The sequence below is a fragment of the Buteo buteo genome, chromosome 6, assembly GCF_964188355.1.
Source record: "Buteo buteo chromosome 6, bButBut1.hap1.1, whole genome shotgun sequence".
NCBI classification, from domain to species: domain Eukaryota; kingdom Metazoa; phylum Chordata; class Aves; order Accipitriformes; family Accipitridae; genus Buteo; species Buteo buteo.
In genome coordinates this window covers 38241012-38258869 of record NC_134176.1, presented here as the reverse complement: position 1 = coordinate 38258869, position 17858 = coordinate 38241012, and the positions used below count along the sequence as shown (strand labels likewise).

Sequence of the window (17858 nt, the reverse complement as noted above, 5' to 3'; positions counted from 1 at the left end):
TGAAGACTTAATGTGTTACCAGCAATTTCAATAAATTCCATTCAAGGAGAAGCAAAGTAACTTTTTAAAATAAAAGAAAGAATGAAGTAGGAAAACAAATGAGCTGTGACCAATTTTTTTTTTAATGGTACCATGGTCTTAGGTTTCACTTCCCAAATGGGAAACAGAACAGAGAAGTGAATCCCCTTGAAATAAAAGTGAAGTTAATAACGGGACGCCTTTAGCTGCTTGCCACATCCTGTGTACGCTGATCGCTCTGTTTATAGCTGGCAGGGGCCCTTCTAGACTCTTCTTTACCTCGTTAACTCTTTGCTGAGCCAAACCGTGTTGTATAAACAGTCGGGAAAAAGCCTTCCTGCCTCTCCCCTCCAGCAGCACGGTGCCCCGCGCGCTGCCCTGTCCCTTCCCTTCCCTTCCTTGTGTGCACGCTGCGGCTCCTCTGCCCTCCCACCGGCACGGACCCACGCTCCCCACAGCTTGGATAAGCGAGCGCTCGCACAGCCCTAGCCGCCCTTGCGTAATCCGCACCCGTCCCAGCGCACGCCGTTTCTTCTGCCGTCTAGGGTGCTCACACGCAGCTGCGTGGTGGCCGCCGCTCAGTGTCTGGTTCACATGTTCACTAGCACTTGTTCTCATGCACGTACACAATTCCTTAAGCCAGCACAAACACACGTGCATGCTCTTCCTAGTCTAGTACATGTGCTCACCAGTGCACGCATGCACAGAAACACCTATTTTTTGCTTTTTCTGGTACTAAAGAGAGGTGGAAAAGCATGCACTTCACAAATGCAAACTGCTCATAACCGTATACAGCTCAGCTATGAGGTAGAGCTATTCCCCTTCCATAGTATCATCATTGCAACAGCCCTTCTTCCTGGGACGAGCTTTGTGGCTGAGGGTTCAACTGCTTCAGGAAACGTGGCTTAGATTGGCAGCTATTTTTATTGGCCTGATTTAGCCCAGACACTTAGCTTTTGGTGCATTACTGGCTTTTGCTGCCGCTGCTTTCCATTCTGCTTATACTGTTGCAGGTGACCGTGGGGCCCTCCCTTTGTCAGGAGACTTGTCCTTTTGAATAGTTCCACCAGAAGAGCCTTTGCCATCCACCACCCCCACATTGGCTCCTCAATGGGTCTTCACCATTTCAGCAGCACTTAGAAATTCTGGTTTGCATTTTGGAACAACTGAATTTACAACAGACGCTGTCATATCCATCGCTGCTTGAATCTGTGGGGTTTTGATCCATCGGTGATGTTAGAGGTGACAGACTGGCCATCTTTGAGCTGTGCACCTTGAACACATCTGAACTTGGGAGGAGCTGCACAACTCTACCCAGCATCCCAGCACTGTACTGGTGGGTCAATCAGCTGCAAACTTGAGTAACAATTAGTGGGTACAATTTCTCAGCTAGATGTACACAAACTGAAAGGCAGTGAATTCTTTTTTTTTTTCCCAGATTTTTAATATGTCTAACAATGCTCACTCTGTAGGCCTAGAGATAGCAATTGTCCATCCACAGATAAACTACAGCAAGAAACAAAGCGGGACAGGCTGTGCATGTGCTGTTATAGCAGGGCAGTGCAAAGCCTCAGCTGGAAGGATACTTTGATGGAGAAATTTATTTCCAAGTAATTTCAGTCCTCTCTGCTGGGCTGGCAGGGAGAATAGTCATGGCAGACACGAAGACACCAGTTGCTGTAGAAATGATGTTCTGTGGATACTTGTCCACTAAGAAGTGCCTGTACTGTTGGCGGAACTCTCATTTCACGCAGGATGTCAGGTAGCCATTGAAGGGGAGTTTCCTGCTGCTAGGAGTTACTGCTGGGCCTGTTATCCAGCTGGACTGGCCACACACAGGAGAGCTGAAAGAGAAAAACTGATCTGCTTTTCTCCCTGACCGACACCTGGCACACACCCCCCCATACCCCACTGCAAGGTGGTCCAAACTTCTGATTAAGCTCTAGGTACTTGCCAAGTAACACCTCCCCTGCAGAGCTGTGGGCTGGGATCTTGGCATTTCCCAAGCGGCACTAGAGGGCCAACATCCTCTACTTTCCAGGAAAGCTAATCCCAAATGTTTGACGGTCGGGTTCCAAAATATCATTAATCACCTAAAGAACATAATTTTAAAAATTAAAACCAATGATGTTGAATTCTGCATGTTTGCCTTTTGACTCTTTAGTTTTTGGCTCCAGAGTTTTCATATTTTTCTCTGTACTAGCTAGCAGAAGAAGTATGCTTCTCTTAACTGAAAGATAAGATTCTCTTGGAACCACATGATCTATGGAGCAGAGTCTTAAAGAAAAAAAAGTACGAACAAGTAGGAGCAGCAGCCTTCCTCTTCTTACAACTCCAGTAGCCAGCAATCAATGTCTCACGTGTGTGCAACATCTCTTACACCCTTACAGAAAGCAAAGGGCTTGTAAAGAGGAAGCACCCTGCTCTTTATCTCCAAGACCGCCTGGGCTTGGCAGCGTTGAGGAAACTGTGCCGTGGAGCAGAGCATCACGGCATCCCATCGGTGCTCGTCACCCATACTGTAAGGCAGCCCAGACACCACGTCCACCACCTCTGCTCTCATGACAAACATGATTAGCTCTTCTTTGACACCAATTAGTCCAGGCTTCGCTTTTTTTTCTTAGCCAAAAGCCTACTTCTCCATGGACTCAGTGCCCCAGCGCGGTACTGGTGGCAGCAAGAAACCCTGCTTGAAATACGTGACAGGCATCATCCAGCAAACGATCTCCCCTTCCTGGTCCCTCCACAGAGCATGTGGTGAAGCTCTCACCTCTCTGGGGCAGCCACCTGTAGATATGTGGCATTTCTCCCTCTCGCATTTCTCCACAAAGCTTTCTGTATGCAGAAAAAGTTGGGAACTTGGAAGGCAGCCTTCTGCTCCCAGCCCAGCTGCCTTCCTGCATGGAGGGGTCAGATGCCTTTGCTCTGTGTCACCCTCTCAGCCTCTAGTCCCCAAATTCCAGTCTCAGAATCCGCGTGGTTCTTTACTGACTTCATAAAAATAAACAAAGTCCCAGGAGCATTTAGGTCATACTAGTAAATTATTTACACACACAACCCCCTTCCATTTCTTATTGGTGTCACCACAGTCTGCCAGGGACTGTGTTCGTCCCCGCTGTGCGGTCCCTGCTCCGCTGATGTCGAGCAGGCTTTCAGTGCACAGTCTGGGCTTCGCCAGCTGCTGCCTGGGGCTGGACGTTGCCCACAAGGCAGTTGCATCCAGCCTCTGCAAAAGTGGATCTCAGCAATTCAGCCAGAGCAGGTACGCTGCTACGGGTAGCTTGGCATGCAGAGTTGAGTTCAGGCCAGGTACGAGTTATCAGCAGATCGCATCCAGTGGGGAACAGTACCGAGAGGCAGACCGGTGGCAAAGCACGAACTTCCTTTGCAACTATTTTTAAAAGCACCTTTACATCTTTCCTTTCAACTTGCATGGCACAAATAAACCGTGAGCATCAGCCAGTTTTTACTAAAGGGAACCATTGTTTTGTAGCCCTCTGCTTCCCTGGAGCAAACAAAATAATATTATACTCCTCAATCTCCCTCCACAAAAAAAGTCCCCCACCCAGCTCTGCCTTTGATCCTGTTTCTGTTCTTCCATGCTGCCTTTGGTGGACTTTTGATCTTGACTCAGCATGGTCTGTCTTAGAATGCTTCTTTAGGTCCTGCTTCAAAGTGGGCAAGCGGACATAGACTGTGATGTATGACCAGGTTATACAATGACATATTTTTCATGCTGACCCATGGTGCAGGTCTTTTACACGCAATGCTTGAACAGTCATTGCCCATGCCCACTACTGACCCCTGCAAGCCAACTTCTAATTCAGAGCAAGAGGCTTGCCCAATTTCTTCTGAAACGGCTTCTTTGGCATTTGTGTGCACTGAACTTTCTCCGTCATTGTGGTTTGGTTTCTGAGTTTAGTTAGAAGCTTCTGGAGTTCCTCCCAGCCCTGCTGACCCTTGCTTGCCGTTATAATACATGGTTCTCTGTTGGCAGCAAATGCTGTTACCCTGTTATCCCTCTTCCTCCATTTCTGCTTTTTGAAACGGTATTTGGAGGGCCACTTTCATCTCCTTCTGGTGCGGCCCCACCACCCACTCCCACCCCAGTAAGCTTTTTTTCCCCTGCTGGGACACTGGCCATTTACTTTTAATGGATTTTTTTGCCCTCCTATCAGCTCTGACTCAATTTTCAATCCATGACGGGACTTTTCATCCCACGGCTGCCAAGTTTGTTTCATTCTTGGAAAGGCCTTTATCAAAAAACCTTTTGAAAACACGTATTTACTATAGTCCCTTCTTGTTCCTGATCAGCTTTTTCAGAGGCTCACAGAAGTCAACTGACTAGTGTGGCATGATTTAGCTTTGCAAAAAAGTGCTCCATCAGTGCTCCCTCCGCTGGGTGCTGGTCCGTCAGCACGACTGGCATGGCCCCCCTTTTCCTAGAAGCCTCGTGCTGTGCCCACTCCAGCCTTTTTTAAAAATGCGGCTGCTCCCCGGAGCGGGGCAGGAGGGAGGACGCTGGGGCTGTGCCCTTTGCACTGTGGGGAGCAGCAGCAGGGCCGGTGACGGAGATGAGAGGTGCTGACTCCATGGCTGTGCCACAACGGGTTGTGTTTTCCTGACTAAAGCCCTTGGGTCCCGGTGCTATGCAGAGCAAAGCCTTGTCAGCAGTACTGGCAGCTGTGCCAGGTGTTGAGGACGCCGCAGTGGGCACCATCATCCATCCCCACGCACAGGGCAGAGGCCAGAGGGAAACACCTCAGACCGATGCGGCGCTGCTCGGGTCTTCCTGGGGAAAGCGAAGCGCTGCAGCCGAAATGCCAGTTCCGCACGTCCCGGGAAAGGCCACATGGGAAAGCCGTCCAAAAGCTGCTAGAGCAGCCCCCCTGGTCCTCCCTCACCACCATCTTCTCCTTTGATGCCCCTCGCCATGGTGGGTGGCAGCGCGGCCTCACCACTGCCCAACCCCACAGATGTCTTCCCAGGATGAGGACACCCCGGTTTAAGTCACCCGTGGCCGAGCACGAGCATCAGGCCAGGGACCTGGTGGGCACCACCCGGCCATCCTGTCGCCTGGCTTTTGCCGCTTTCCCCTGAAATAACAGTGGAATAATATGTGCGAAGACACGCATCCAGAAGCAGAGCACGGACCAGGAGGCTCAGAAGTGGAGGGGTCGGGGTGCCCCTGGGATCTAGGGCAGCTGATGGGGCGGGTGCAATTGCTTGAGCTAAGTGCCAGGTCCAGCACATTTGGATCCAGGTCTTGGTCTAGCAGTAGTTTAGTTTCCCAATCTACCTGTGAAGCGCTTCAAAGGGCACTGAGAGAGTCCGCAAAGGGCAGCGGGAGCACCAGCGCCTGCTGAAGCCGGCGGGGAGGCTCCCGTGCCGCCGGGGCAGGCTGCAGCGGGAATTTTACCGCTGACTCCCGGAGGAGCAGAACTAGGCAAAAACACACAAAGCCTTCCCAATCCGAGTTCAAATGTATGAATTTACCATATCTAACGCCTCCCTGAAATCCAAACAGACTCGATTACATTCTCTCTCCGTAATGAATCAGTAATTATATTGAAGAACACTATTATTTGTTTGGCATGACCTATATAAACCCGACTTGGGGAGTGCATAGTTGGTGTGGTGCCAGTGCTCTGTGCCCTGTGTATTATTGCCTTATAAACACAACCATTGTTTGAATTTCAGATCAAAACAAACCGAGCCACGTTGCTTGTCAGCTATTAGATATCTTTTTCCCAAATGCTCACCCAGACCATATTACAATAACAATAATTATTATTACATACTTCCTTATTATATGTTTTTGCCGAGGTAGCACATTTGCCTTTTTCCCACATGTTAGTAGCTTCTCCTGACTCTTATGATTCACTCCTGCTTATTTCCCAATGTCCGTGAGCTCTTTTTGTGTTCCCGGCTGCATTTCGTCAAGACCTGCAGATTGGCGCAGGGACACACGGTGCCGTATTGCACCAGTCCACAAAGGGTTGCAACCGGCACAGGGTCTTCGCTCCTCGAGGGAATATACAAACACGAGAAAGACGTGGACCCTGCCCCCAGGTGCTTTATAAATATTTAACTTGGTCTGATAATGTGATAAGGACTGAGAATGGGATTTGGACAGACTAAAACCCAGCCCTGCTTGGGGAGGGCTGGAAATGGACCCTCTGAGGGAAATTGGGGGAAGCAGGCCCAAGCTGGAGAACAATGATGATGCTTCCCACAGCCACTGCCACAGCTGGGAGTAGCACTCACCTTGCCTAAGTTGGGACATCCAAAATGTAGTTGTCAGATCCTCAGCAAGTTGCCGACTGCCTTTACAGTCACAGAAGAGAAGCGGGCCCTTGGCTGCGGAGTGAGTCAGCCCTTCTCAAGATAAATGTTCAAGATAGGTGAGATGAATCACACACTAGAGGTGCCTATTTGTCTCCATTGACTATGCAGCAAGCCTGTCCGACTAATTAGGTTTAGACACCTAACTTTTAGGCACCTAAAATCAGGTGAGATGAATCCCATCTTCACCAGCATCCTTCACTACCGGCCTGACAAAGGAGGCAGTGGGAGAGGCTCCCTGGAAATGCCCTCCCAGATTTGGACCTGACCAAACCCCTCTGTCCTCTGTGCATGGGAATCTGCAAAGCCTCGCCTCCGTGTCCTCCCTGCACAGCTCCTACGGGCATGGGACGCTCCAGCCATGCCCAGCTGGCAGAGATGAAAGCATGTTCCCTGCTGTGGTCTGAATGAGGCAACGGTCTTGTGGGAAAAGATATAATAGTGGAACTGAATTCTGTATCATAATGTATTCAGAGCAGGCAGGAGGAACAAAAAAAAAAAAAAAAAAAAGGAGACTTGACCTTGGCTTCCTGCCTGGTGCTAAAAGTGTGTTTTGATGGAATGGGATAGGCGGCAAAGCAAGCTGCCTCCCTGATGCAAATATTTAATGGAGCTGTAAGAAGTGTGGAGTGCAACCCGTGTGTTTGGAAACAAGATTATGACAAGTTCCACCAGGAAGGGCCAAAATGGTATTTTTCAGACTGTTATAGCTGGGCCTATTGGAGGTGAGCTGCCCCCAGCACAGCAAGCAGCACCTTCTGACACCAGCATTGCATGTCAGACAAATGTCACGATCCGAGAGGCGCCCGAGTAGTTTTAGACTTTCTCCTTAAAAAAAAGAATGGTGAAAGCATTTAGTCCTAGCACATTCTTTTGGAGGGAAAAATCATGGAAACATTCCACCGTTGATGTCTGCTGAATAAATCAGCAGCCAGGGCTGCTCCAGCTGGAAGCGGGCAGAGGCCAACAGAAATCACTGTGCTGCGTTATCACCCTGCTGTCTATGGGCTTGGGAGCATGGAAGCAGGATTGAAAAAAACATGGAATTTGTGCTGGTTTCTGAGATCTGTGCCTTCCCATGTCCCTGATCACTCCTGTTTCATGCGCTAACCACCCTATCGATACAAGGCCAATTGCTGTTTCGATGTGCAGCAGGTGTCACTTGCTTTTTTTTCTGGAAACTGCCAACAGCCTCCTTAAAGCTTCTGGCACTTCCCTTAACCTGAACAACAATCTGTATAGGTGAGAGGTATTTGACTTCTCTCTGCCCTAGCAGACTAGGCCAGGTTAAAGGCACCCATTTGAAGGTGTGCCCTTGCTGTACACCATAATCACCTCTTGAGTTTGGGGCCAGTGGGGATGCCGGGTACCCCGGGACTGGCACGTGCCCGGCTGTGACCTGGAGGAAAGAGGGTGCCAGCACCAGCTGCGCAGGCTGTCCCATGCGGGTGGGCTCTCCGCTGGGAAGGAACGGGGTGCTGCTCCGGGGACCTGCAGCGGAATGGCACACCGGTCTCCTCGATGGCTGCCTCACGGCTCTCCTCCACCCGTGGTGCGAAACATCTCTTGCTCCATCCCTCACCTTGCTGAAGCCAGGCTGGGATGCTTTCTCAGCTCCCATTACCGCACTGGCAGGATGGAAATCCTTCCTCCAGCTTCACGCAGTTGCGGCGTGCTCAGGGAGGAGAGAGCAGACGAGAGTTGCTCCTTGCCCTAAAGGATTTGCAACTCCACCGAGAACGGGCAAACCCCGATAAGAAAAGGGAGGTTTCTCTGCAGGAGGTGGTGGGTGCCAGCGGCGAGTGGGCAGCAGGGAGGTCTGCGGCGCTGTGGGAGGGGGCTGCTGGGCTTCCCAGCCCTGCGCCCTGCATCTGGACAGGGTGTGCAGACCCCAGGCAGCCTGGTGGGTGCCCTGCCGGGGAGTCAGGGCGCAGTGACAGCCCCGCACCCAGGCCAGGGGCAGAGGGGCAGAGGTTCCTCTTCAGGCACCTTCACTTTCCACAGCCATGCAGCAGTCGGTCCTGGTGATGCTCTTTTACTCCAGCCCCTCAAACCTATTATTTTCCACACTGATTTGTGCCTCGGCCCTGCTCCCACCCCCAGCACAGGCTGCACGTGTCTGGGGGCAGCTGGACGGACCCCGGGACGTGGCTGGGCCAGCCGCCTGAGCAGTCATGACAAACAGCTAACGCTAGCACGGGCTTGCCGTCCTGCTATGTGGAAACATATTAATTGCATTAGTATTTCCACTGGAAATTATAACTTAGATCCATTAAGTTCAGCCAATTTCCTTACCCCGCGTCTGCTAAAAGGACACCTCTGCTTTTTCCACTGCAGTACCTTGTCAGTGCCACCAGCGCTAAACCTGTGGGAGGCTAGTCACATCCATGTGACGCTTTCAGAAGAGGCCACACACTACCTCCACCTCCTGTCTCCCACTCCCCTCACTTCCCCAGAGGTAGCCCAGCATCTGAGCTACTGAGAAACAGAAAAACGTCTTTATGAACAACCAAATCAGATCCCCAAACCCATTACTAATTAGTAAAGATGTCCCGCAATTTAGATCGCCTTGGATGGTCTTTAGGTCATTCACAGGTGTAAAGTCAGGAGCATTAAGGGCTTATAACATTTGTCTGGCATCGTTGCTACCAATTCCAGCAAAAACAATGGAGCTAGCTTCTTGGGTTTCCTGCCACCACAAAGTACACACATGCACACACTCTCTCTATTTTATGAATGTTTACATACCCGAGCTGCCAGGAATCTCACTCACGTTGCTTCCCACCACCTTAACACACTTTCCTGTATCTCTGCAAATTTGTTTTCTCACTGAGCAGCTGGTAATATCCCTCTTGCTTGGGAGCAGGCGGAGGCCGGGCTTCCTCGGGTGCCAGAAAAGCCTGGCAGAGGGCGTACCTACAAGCTGTGGTTTCCATCCCAAGCCATTCACACCTCCCAGTGGCTACCCAGAGATGTTCCATGGAAGGAGCGCAAGGCCAAAATAAAAGGAGGGATTAGAAAGTTAGGGGCAGGGGGAGAACGGCCACGCTGACATCCACCTACTCCCCCTGAAAAGCCACAGCGTCTGAGGAGGTGCCTGCAATGGAGGAAACATCTACAACTGCTTGCGGAGACCAGCAGAAAAGCACTTCCACATCTCCACCTCCAGGGGCACAGCCAACAAAAATAGCACTGGACCCAAAAGATATGAATAGAACAGCGACTGCAGAAAGCTTCGACTCATTTTACAGTCCCAGCAGAAATAAAGGCAGGAGGTTTGCCCTTTTTCCGTCCCCAGCCTCCGTACATTGGAGCACCTCTGCAGAAAAGACATGTCTATTTACCTGAAGATTCCCATGGGAGCGGCAAAACGAAATGCCTAACTCATTCAAAACTCACAGGGGAAAACCTTGCTTGTGATGAAAGCACTTCCCTTTCCTATCTGGAAACTTTGGGAACTGGGTGGTAGGAGGGGGAACAAACCAAACCACCCTCACCCCCGCCTTGTTTTCAACAATTCAGGCTTTTTTGCACTCCTGCTCTTGCTCAGTAACTCTAACTGACGCAAGCAGACCTGCAGGGTTCCTATTGCTGAACGGCTCCAGGTGAAGATAAGTGGAGGTGTCTTAAGATAGCAATCTTCTTCTGTTGCTATGGGAGCTGTAACATCACCAAACACATTTGTGGCAAAGCTGGCACTTGGATTCAGTTTGTAGTTGGTGCTCAGAGGAACCTCTTATTACCCTGACGGGGAGTTAAACTGGGCTAGGAGTGCAGCCACCCCGTGAGACTGTTCTCCAGCCTTTAGCAGAGGCCACATGTAAACCCATGCCCAGCGGCTCGGGGACAAGATAGTGCCCATTGGTACTTCCCAGTGCTGACCTCCTCCTGCCTGGCCCAAACAATGGGACGTTGCAGAGCTAATCCCAAGTTTGTGAGGTGCACCTCCAAGCCCAGCGGGGTTAGACAGAGTATAAAGCATAAAAGTAGACCCTAACTATGTAGAAGTAACCGAACTGGGCCAGATCAAAGGTCTGTTGTGGCCTTCCTCTTGCCTCCAAAAGCGGCCAATGCTTAGGGGCAAAAACGGGAGAATGAGAGAGTGATACTTTTGCTGTGCATTGTCCAGCACCGTGCCACAGAGGTCTGCCTTTGCCTTTAGCAAACCTCCAGGGACTTTTCCTCCATAAATTTGTCGAATTGCTTTTTTGACCCCGTTTATACTTTTGACCTCCACAGCATCATGTGCCAACGAGCCCACAGTTTTATACACACACACATGATTGGAAAAAGTACTCCTTTAAGCCTCCTGCCTTTATAATTTCATTTGCTGCCCCCTGCTTCTTCCCTGTTTTCTGGCCATTCCGGCCCATTTCAGCTCTCGTTCGGGAAAGCGGTTCTTAATTCCTCTGTTAAATGTGGGCACAGGTTTGATGAAGAACCTCATCCCTCTGTATTTTGAGACAAGTTTAGCATCTGCTTGCACCGGCACCAAGTAACGAGAAGGCTCCAGAAGCTGCTCCTGTGCTGAGGACAGATTTGGGAAGGGCTTGGGAAGTCCTGGACATTTATTCCTGCTTCCCAGGCCCAGCTGTAGTATCCCAAATGGAACGTGTTGGGCCTGGACGGACCAACCCACATGAGAAGGCTAGGGAGCATGGCACTGCATTCATTCACTTTTTCAGTAATCTTCTTTCTTTAATAATTGACTTTCATTTATTCATTTACCTATCTTTATTCACTTGCATCTATCAAAGTTCTGGCACAGCTCTGGTGGGAGGTGCAAGGCTCCCATTTTTTCATTCCTCCGCTCGGTGTGAATTCATGCCCACACAAATTCCCACTCTGGCCCGGAGGGCTCTGACTTTTAGCCACGAGGTGGGGCGAGCAGCTAAATTCCTGATCTGAGCATGTGCGCAGCCAATGCAAAGCAGACCACCATGGAGTCGGGGTTTGCCAAGCTAAATCACTGGAAAAAAATTCCTCCTCGGCTTCAGCCTTCGCCACTCGATCCGTGGAAATGTGCAACCTTAAACCCCGAGTTTCCAAAACAAATGCACACGGGGCAAGGGAAGAATGCAAAAAGCGGCGGGGGAAGGTGGCTGTGCTGGCGGCGGGGCTGTGGCCCCCCGGCTCTCCCGCTCAGAGCCCTCCGGTCAGCCTCACGCCGTGGCCGGACGGCAGGAGGAATCGGGGCGAAAACCGGGCTGGGAGCGACTCAGTAGCGAAATAGTTATCTCGGCTGGCTTTCTCGGTAACTCTTGGAAAGTCCCCGAAATGACGTTTCTAACCTAACAATTAAAATGGGTTTAATTATAGAGAGGCTCAGAGTCTTGGGAACAAGCACCATCTACAGAATGAGTAAACAACTGCAGAAAATAATAGGCTGGTCTCTCCCCTGGTTACTCCTCGCTCCTGGCCAAGGCAAGGGAAAAAAAAAAAAAGAAACTAGAAAGAGAAGGAAATTCGAGGAACCTGATTGCTCGCCTTAAGTAAATAATAATAATAATATATATATATAAAAAAAAAAGAGAGATCTGGAATAGCCGGAGCCTGTGGGCGTTTCTCTCGGTTGGTTATTTTGGCCGTTCTTGAAGACCGAAGGAGGGGAAAAAGACCAGCCGCCAGCTCAAAGTCCAGGTTCTGCGACTCTAAAGCAAACAGAAGAGGAAGCGGATCATTTGTTTGAAGTTTTCGGTGCGGTGGCCCCTCGGGTCGGCGTTGGGCTGCCCAAGGCAGGGGTTTCTTTTCCCCCAGCCAAGCCGGAGCGCGGGGCAGGAGGAAGAGTCTGTGGCGGCAGGGCAGGGCCCCCCTTGCCCGCCTGTGTGGGGGCACGGGCCCAGATGCCGCTGCTCGGCCTCGGACGAAAGACCCACTAAAGTTATATTTCAGGCGAGCCTTGCCCCAGCTGGGGCTAAAGGTTTAGGGGCAGTAGATTTCATGCTGAGGCACCCTGGTATCGACAAGCCTTGGAGCATTTTGCTGCTTTTTTTTTTTTAACGCAGAAACTGCCGCCGTCCTCCCCCCTCCTCCCCGCTATATCAATATCAGTATGAATCATACTTTGCCTACTAAAATCTGGAACGCATTACTTGCTCAGAGACGTTACTTTTTTTTTTTTTTTCAGTTTTACAGTTTCGAGTTCTGGGGACTGGGAGAAAGGGCAGAATTTATCAAACACGCTTTTAAACGGCAAACCCATATTTTAACAATTTAAATTAATGTGGATGTGAGCTATTTCCCCTCGCGGAGCCTGCCAGGTTTCAATAAAAATCGGAAAAAAGGAGTAAGGCTCGGGGAGGGGGGGGCGGGAAGCGATGTGAATCAACACAAAGACAGCTCGCAAAAAAAAAAAACAAAAAAAAACCGCGAGGACGAGCGAAAACGGCTCCGATCAACTTCAATCCAAGCGGACAGGCCGCCGCTGCCCTCGGCCGGGAAGGAGGGACTGCGCCGAGCGGGGAAACGCGCCGCGGGGCTCGGCGGCCGGTCGGGGCTCGTATCGTACGAAGGGGCGGGGGGGGGGGGGGGGGGCGAGGAGATGCCGCCGAACCCCGCACCGGGGGAGGGTGGTGTATGGGGGGGGGGGGGGGGGGGCGAGGCCCCGCGCGCGGCGGCCCCCACAACTGTCTGCCAGAGCGGGGGAGGGCAGGCAACACCCACCCCCCCCCCCGCCCGCGGGCCGCTCTCCCCCCGTCTCCCCCCCCCCCCCCCCCGTCCCCTTCCTTCCCCCACTTCCTCCTCCCGAAAGTTTTTCTGGGCCCGCCCGCCCGGGCGGGTGATTCAGTCGCGGTGTCAATCACCCTGCCCTCCTCCTCCTCCTCCCCTTCCTCCCGCCGCCGGCTCCTCCTCCCGGGCTAAGTCCGAAACTTTATAAGTTGAGCTTTCCCCGAGCCCGCTGGAAGCGGCGAGCGGGCGCGGCGGCCGGGCGGGCTGGTGGTGGCGGCGGCGGCGGGATCGGCGGCGGCGGGGGGAGGCTGCGAGCCGGGGCGCTGGAGGCTGTGCCTGACCCACGCCGTGACTCCTCGTGTCTGTGTGCCGCTGCCCCACCCGCTTCCCCCCTCGCTCGCCGAAGATGTCCACAGCCCTGGTGTCGCCCACCATCTTCGACCTGAGCGAAGTTTTATGCAAGGTAAGGGCGCCGTCGGGGGCTGCTCCCTCCGCCTTCGGGGCTCTTCAGCTTCTCTGCGGTGCGCGTTCGGTTGTTTCCCAGCCCCCCCCCCTCCCCGCCCCGTTTTCTGCCCGGGAGCAAGTTTGGGGCCGAGCGCGGCCGCCCCGCCGCGGGGTCCCCAGCCGCCGCCGCCCACGCTTCCCGCCTCGGCCGCTCCGGCGGAGGGTGGGGGGGGGCACCACCCCGCGCTCCCGGCGGGCTCAGCCGCGGCGCCGGGCGGAGGGGCCGGGTCCTTCCCTTGCCCCCGGGGCCGCCGCGCCGCAACACGCCCGGGCGCGGCGGGGCGGGCGGCGGCGCTGCCGCGGGGCCGGGCGGGTTCCTTCCCCGCGGGGCTCGGCCGCCCCTCGCCCAGCCCCGCCGGAGGGGGAAGCGGGGCGGCGAGGGCTGGGCGGGAGCCGCCGCCGCGTTGCGGGGAGGGGGGGGGGGAGCGGAGGGGCGGGCGCTGCGCGCTGCCCTTCCCGCTCGCCGCCGGCCCCCCGAAGCGGGGGGCTTTCCCGGAGGAGAGCTCCGGCCTCGGAGCCGTTTTGGATGCAGCCGGCGGCTCCCCCGCGTCTGGGCGCTTGCCTCGCTTCGTTACTTCCCTCCGCCGGGGCTGCGCGGGGGGGACGGGGAGGGGCGGCCCGGGCCCCTCGGGCGGAGCGGCGAAGGGGGCCGAAGCAGATGTTGCTGCGTGGGGGGGACGGGGACGACGACCGTCGGGGCAGGGCGGCCGCCGCTCCGCTCCCCGGGCTCCCTTGCTCGCCGCCCGGCGGCGGGGCGCCGTGCCGCGCCGTGCCGTGCGCGGGAGGCTGCCGGGGCTGCGCGGGGACGCCGGAGGAGGAGGCGGTGGCAGTGACCGGCCCTTGCTTTTTCTCCCCGCAGAGCAACAAGATGCTGAACTACAGCCCCTCGGGTGTCAGCGGGTGCCTGCTGGACAGGAAGGCGGTGGGCACCCCGGCCGGCGGGGGTTTCCCTAGGAGGCACTCTGTCACCCTGCCCAACTCCAAGTTTCACCAGAACCAGCTCCTCAGCAGCCTGAAAGGGGAGCCGGCTCCCATGCTGGGCCCCCGGGAAAGCCGCTTCCGGGACCGCTCCTTCTCCGAGGGCGGCGAGCGCCTGCTGCAGCAGAAGCAGCCCGGGGGACAGGTCAACTCCAGCCGCTACAAGACGGAGCTGTGCCGCCCCTTCGAGGAGAACGGCGCCTGCAAGTACGGCGACAAGTGCCAGTTCGCCCACGGCATCCACGAGCTGCGGAGCCTCACCCGCCACCCCAAGTACAAGACCGAGCTGTGCCGCACTTTCCACACCATCGGCTTCTGCCCCTACGGGCCGCGCTGCCACTTCATCCACAACGCGGAGGAGCGCCGGGCCGTGGCGGGGAGCCGGGAGCCCCCCGTCGCCGACAGACCCCGCCTGCAGCACAGCTTCAGCTTCGCCGGCTTCCCCAGCACTGCTGCCGCCAGCGGGCTGCTGGACAGCCCCACTTCCATCACCCCGCCGCCCATGCTGAGCGCCGACGACCTGCTGGGCTCCCCCACCTTGCCTGACTGCGCCAGCAACCCTTTCACCTTCTCCAGCCAGGAGCTGGTCAGTCTCTTTGCCCCCAGCATGGGGGTGCAGGTGCCCAGCGGGAGCTCCCCCACCACCTTCTTGTTCAGGCCCATGTCCGAGTCCCCCAACATGTTTGACTCGCCACCCAGTCCTCAGGACTCCCTCTCTGACCAGGAGGGCTATCTGAGCAGCTCCAGCAGCAGCCACAGCGGCTCAGATTCCCCTATCCTGGACACCTCAAGACGTCTTCCCATCTTCAGCAGACTCTCCATCTCCGATGACTAATCTGGGGTTATTCCTCTTGCTCCCCCCCGCCTCTATTATGATGTTAAGCTGAACTCCCCCCACCCTGTCCCCGGTAGTCCGAGCTGGATGTTAACGTGTCCACCTGCCTGCCGTAGACCCACTGGCTTAAACCTTAAGTGCCAAAATACGATGAAAAGCAATAACGTTTACAGAATTAGTGCCTTTTAATGCTTTCACTGTGACTGTATTACCTCTCCAGCTGCAGAGGGCACCAGCAGCTCTGTGCACTTCCAGATGTGCAGGAAATGTCCGGATCCAGCTCCCTCCACTGGCCATGTACTGCATCGCCCTCTCCCAGTCCCTTCCTGACTGGCCAGTTTCCGCTAGGCTGCAGGCATGTGGGCAAGCGTTAACATCCAGTCCTCTTTCTCCCCTCCCCTTAAAGACTAATCTTGCCTGGATCCGCTCAGGTCTGCGGGAAGAAAAGCTGAGAACGGACAAAGATTGTAACATGAGTGGGACTTCGACTGGGAGGAAGGAAACAAAAAAAGAAAACGAAAACCAGATGGACTATGAGAGACTTGATTTTGGTGCTAAAAGTTCCCCGTGTATTCATGTGACATCTTAAAACAAATAAAGAAATAGAGGGGGTGGGGCCAACAGAAGTCATTCCACACACACACACACACACACACAAGTTCGTGTAAACAAAGTTCCAGTAGACATAGCTTTAATGGTTTTGCTCTAGAGTACTTTAGACCTATCTTAGAGCACTCACGCCAAGCTTTTTATTATTTTTTTCTGGGTTTTTAATTTTGTATAACTTTTCAGAAATTGGAGAGCAAATTTTGCTTGTCACTGCACAACAATATAAAAAAGCTTATTTAACTTATCAAAACGTATTTATTGCCGAAACCTATGCTTTTTTGTTAATTTTGTTCATATTTATCGGGATGATGAATCCATAGAATATATTCTTTTATGTTTAAATTATGATCTTCCATATTAATCTTAAGATTGTGAAGTGTCTTTTTTCCTTTTTTCCCCACAGTTTAATATATTATACTACAATGACATTTTTTGTAACTTTACACTTTTTTTGGTTATTTTATTTTAAAAAATGAAAAATTAATTTAAAAAAATGCAAAAACTGTGTTTGGATTATTTATTTTAGAATTTCCCCCCCCCTTTTTTTTTTTTGTGTGTTGGACTGCAAATTGAGTTAATGTGCTTCTTTGCCTTTCTTCTTCTCTTCCCCTCCTCTGGGTCTTGCCTACCTGGGCTTTAGAATGTACATACCTGAGCTCTGTTGCGAGACAGCGTGGAAGGAAGACCTTTTTCTTCCTCTTTTTGTATAGATTCTTCAAGGAGAAAAGCCTTGGGCTCAAAAGTGCCTATCTGAAGACATTCCAAATACAGTTTGTCTTTGCGTTTCTGTATTCCAAGTTTGGAGTTTTCCTTGCTGAGGTGAACGGGACTGGCACAAAGAGAATAATGAATGTAATTTTTTTTTTTTCCCCTGTTACTGTTCACTACATTGCTTTTTCTTCCTCTTTGTGTGAGTTTATTTAAAAGAGAATCTCTTTTGTAACGACTGTTTGCAGTTTAAATCAATAAACCCCAAGTTTTTTCAAGAAACTGACAGTGGAGCTGGTTTTACTTGCAAAGATCGAGGGCCTGGTTTTAGACAACCACTCAAATGCAGATACTTCCCTCTTGACCCTTGAGGTACCCGCTGTACGCTCAGGCATCCCTTCATCGTTCCTCACTGATTAAGCGGGTCAGCCCTGCAAGCGTGTGGGTGCGAATACCTGGTGTGGCCTCTAACCCTCTCTGTCTCTTACGGAGTCCTCCCATCTTGAGTTGCTCAGTCTGTTCCTGCAAACTTCTTTCTGATCAGTGTAGCTTAAACCTTGGATTGGCTTTCGCTCCTTGCGTGCCCTGTGTTCCTGCACAGCTCCTTCCCCCTCAAGGAGAGCCTACGTGTGTTTTGGGTGAGGCTGAAGTGGGATGTTGAAGTGGTAACAGATTTCCCACATCTCAGGTCTGGCGTGTTAGTGGTACTGCTCCGCTTTGGTAGAGCGGCTGTTTGGTATTTTGTATGCGAGAGGAACGTGGCCCCCCAGCAAAGTCTCGGTATATGCACAGATCACTCTGCCATCACGTTCAAGCCCTCGTACCCCTTGAAGTATCAGTCAGCAATCCCAGAAACTTCGGAAGCCAGGGGTTTTGTTTAGGGACACTTCTTTGCCAGTGCTGCTCATGGTGCAAGTCTTGCGTTTTCACCCTTGAGCTCTCCTCTGGAGCTAGCTTGGTGCTCTTCCTACCTGAAACTGTTCCAGCTCTTTTCCAAATCGGGCGTGGAATATAGCTGCCGAACCACCAGTCCTTCAGCTGTCTTGACATGCCTCAATGTTCAGGAGAGACATTTCCTAATTCATGTTGGAGAAGTTCCTGCCAAGCAAAAGCTGCAGGATACCTCGAGGCTTACCCTGCTGTACCTTCCCTGCTGCTGGCTTTGTGCAACACACTTTCTTGTGTGGTCTGG

At 52.9% G+C, this 17858-nt stretch overlaps 1 protein-coding gene across 1 annotated transcript; it reads left to right on the top strand.

Annotated features, from left to right (window-relative positions):
- Window positions 1-13247: 13247 nt before the first annotated feature.
- Window positions 13248-16952, top strand: ZFP36L1 (ZFP36 ring finger protein like 1). The gene is made up of 2 exons (XM_075030466.1): window positions 13248-13495; window positions 14396-16952. The coding sequence occupies exons 1-2, from the start codon at window positions 13439-13441 to the stop codon at window positions 15347-15349; spliced, it is 1011 nt and encodes a 336-aa protein (XP_074886567.1). The 5' UTR covers window positions 13248-13438; the 3' UTR covers window positions 15350-16952.
- Window positions 16953-17858: the final 906 nt, after the last annotated feature.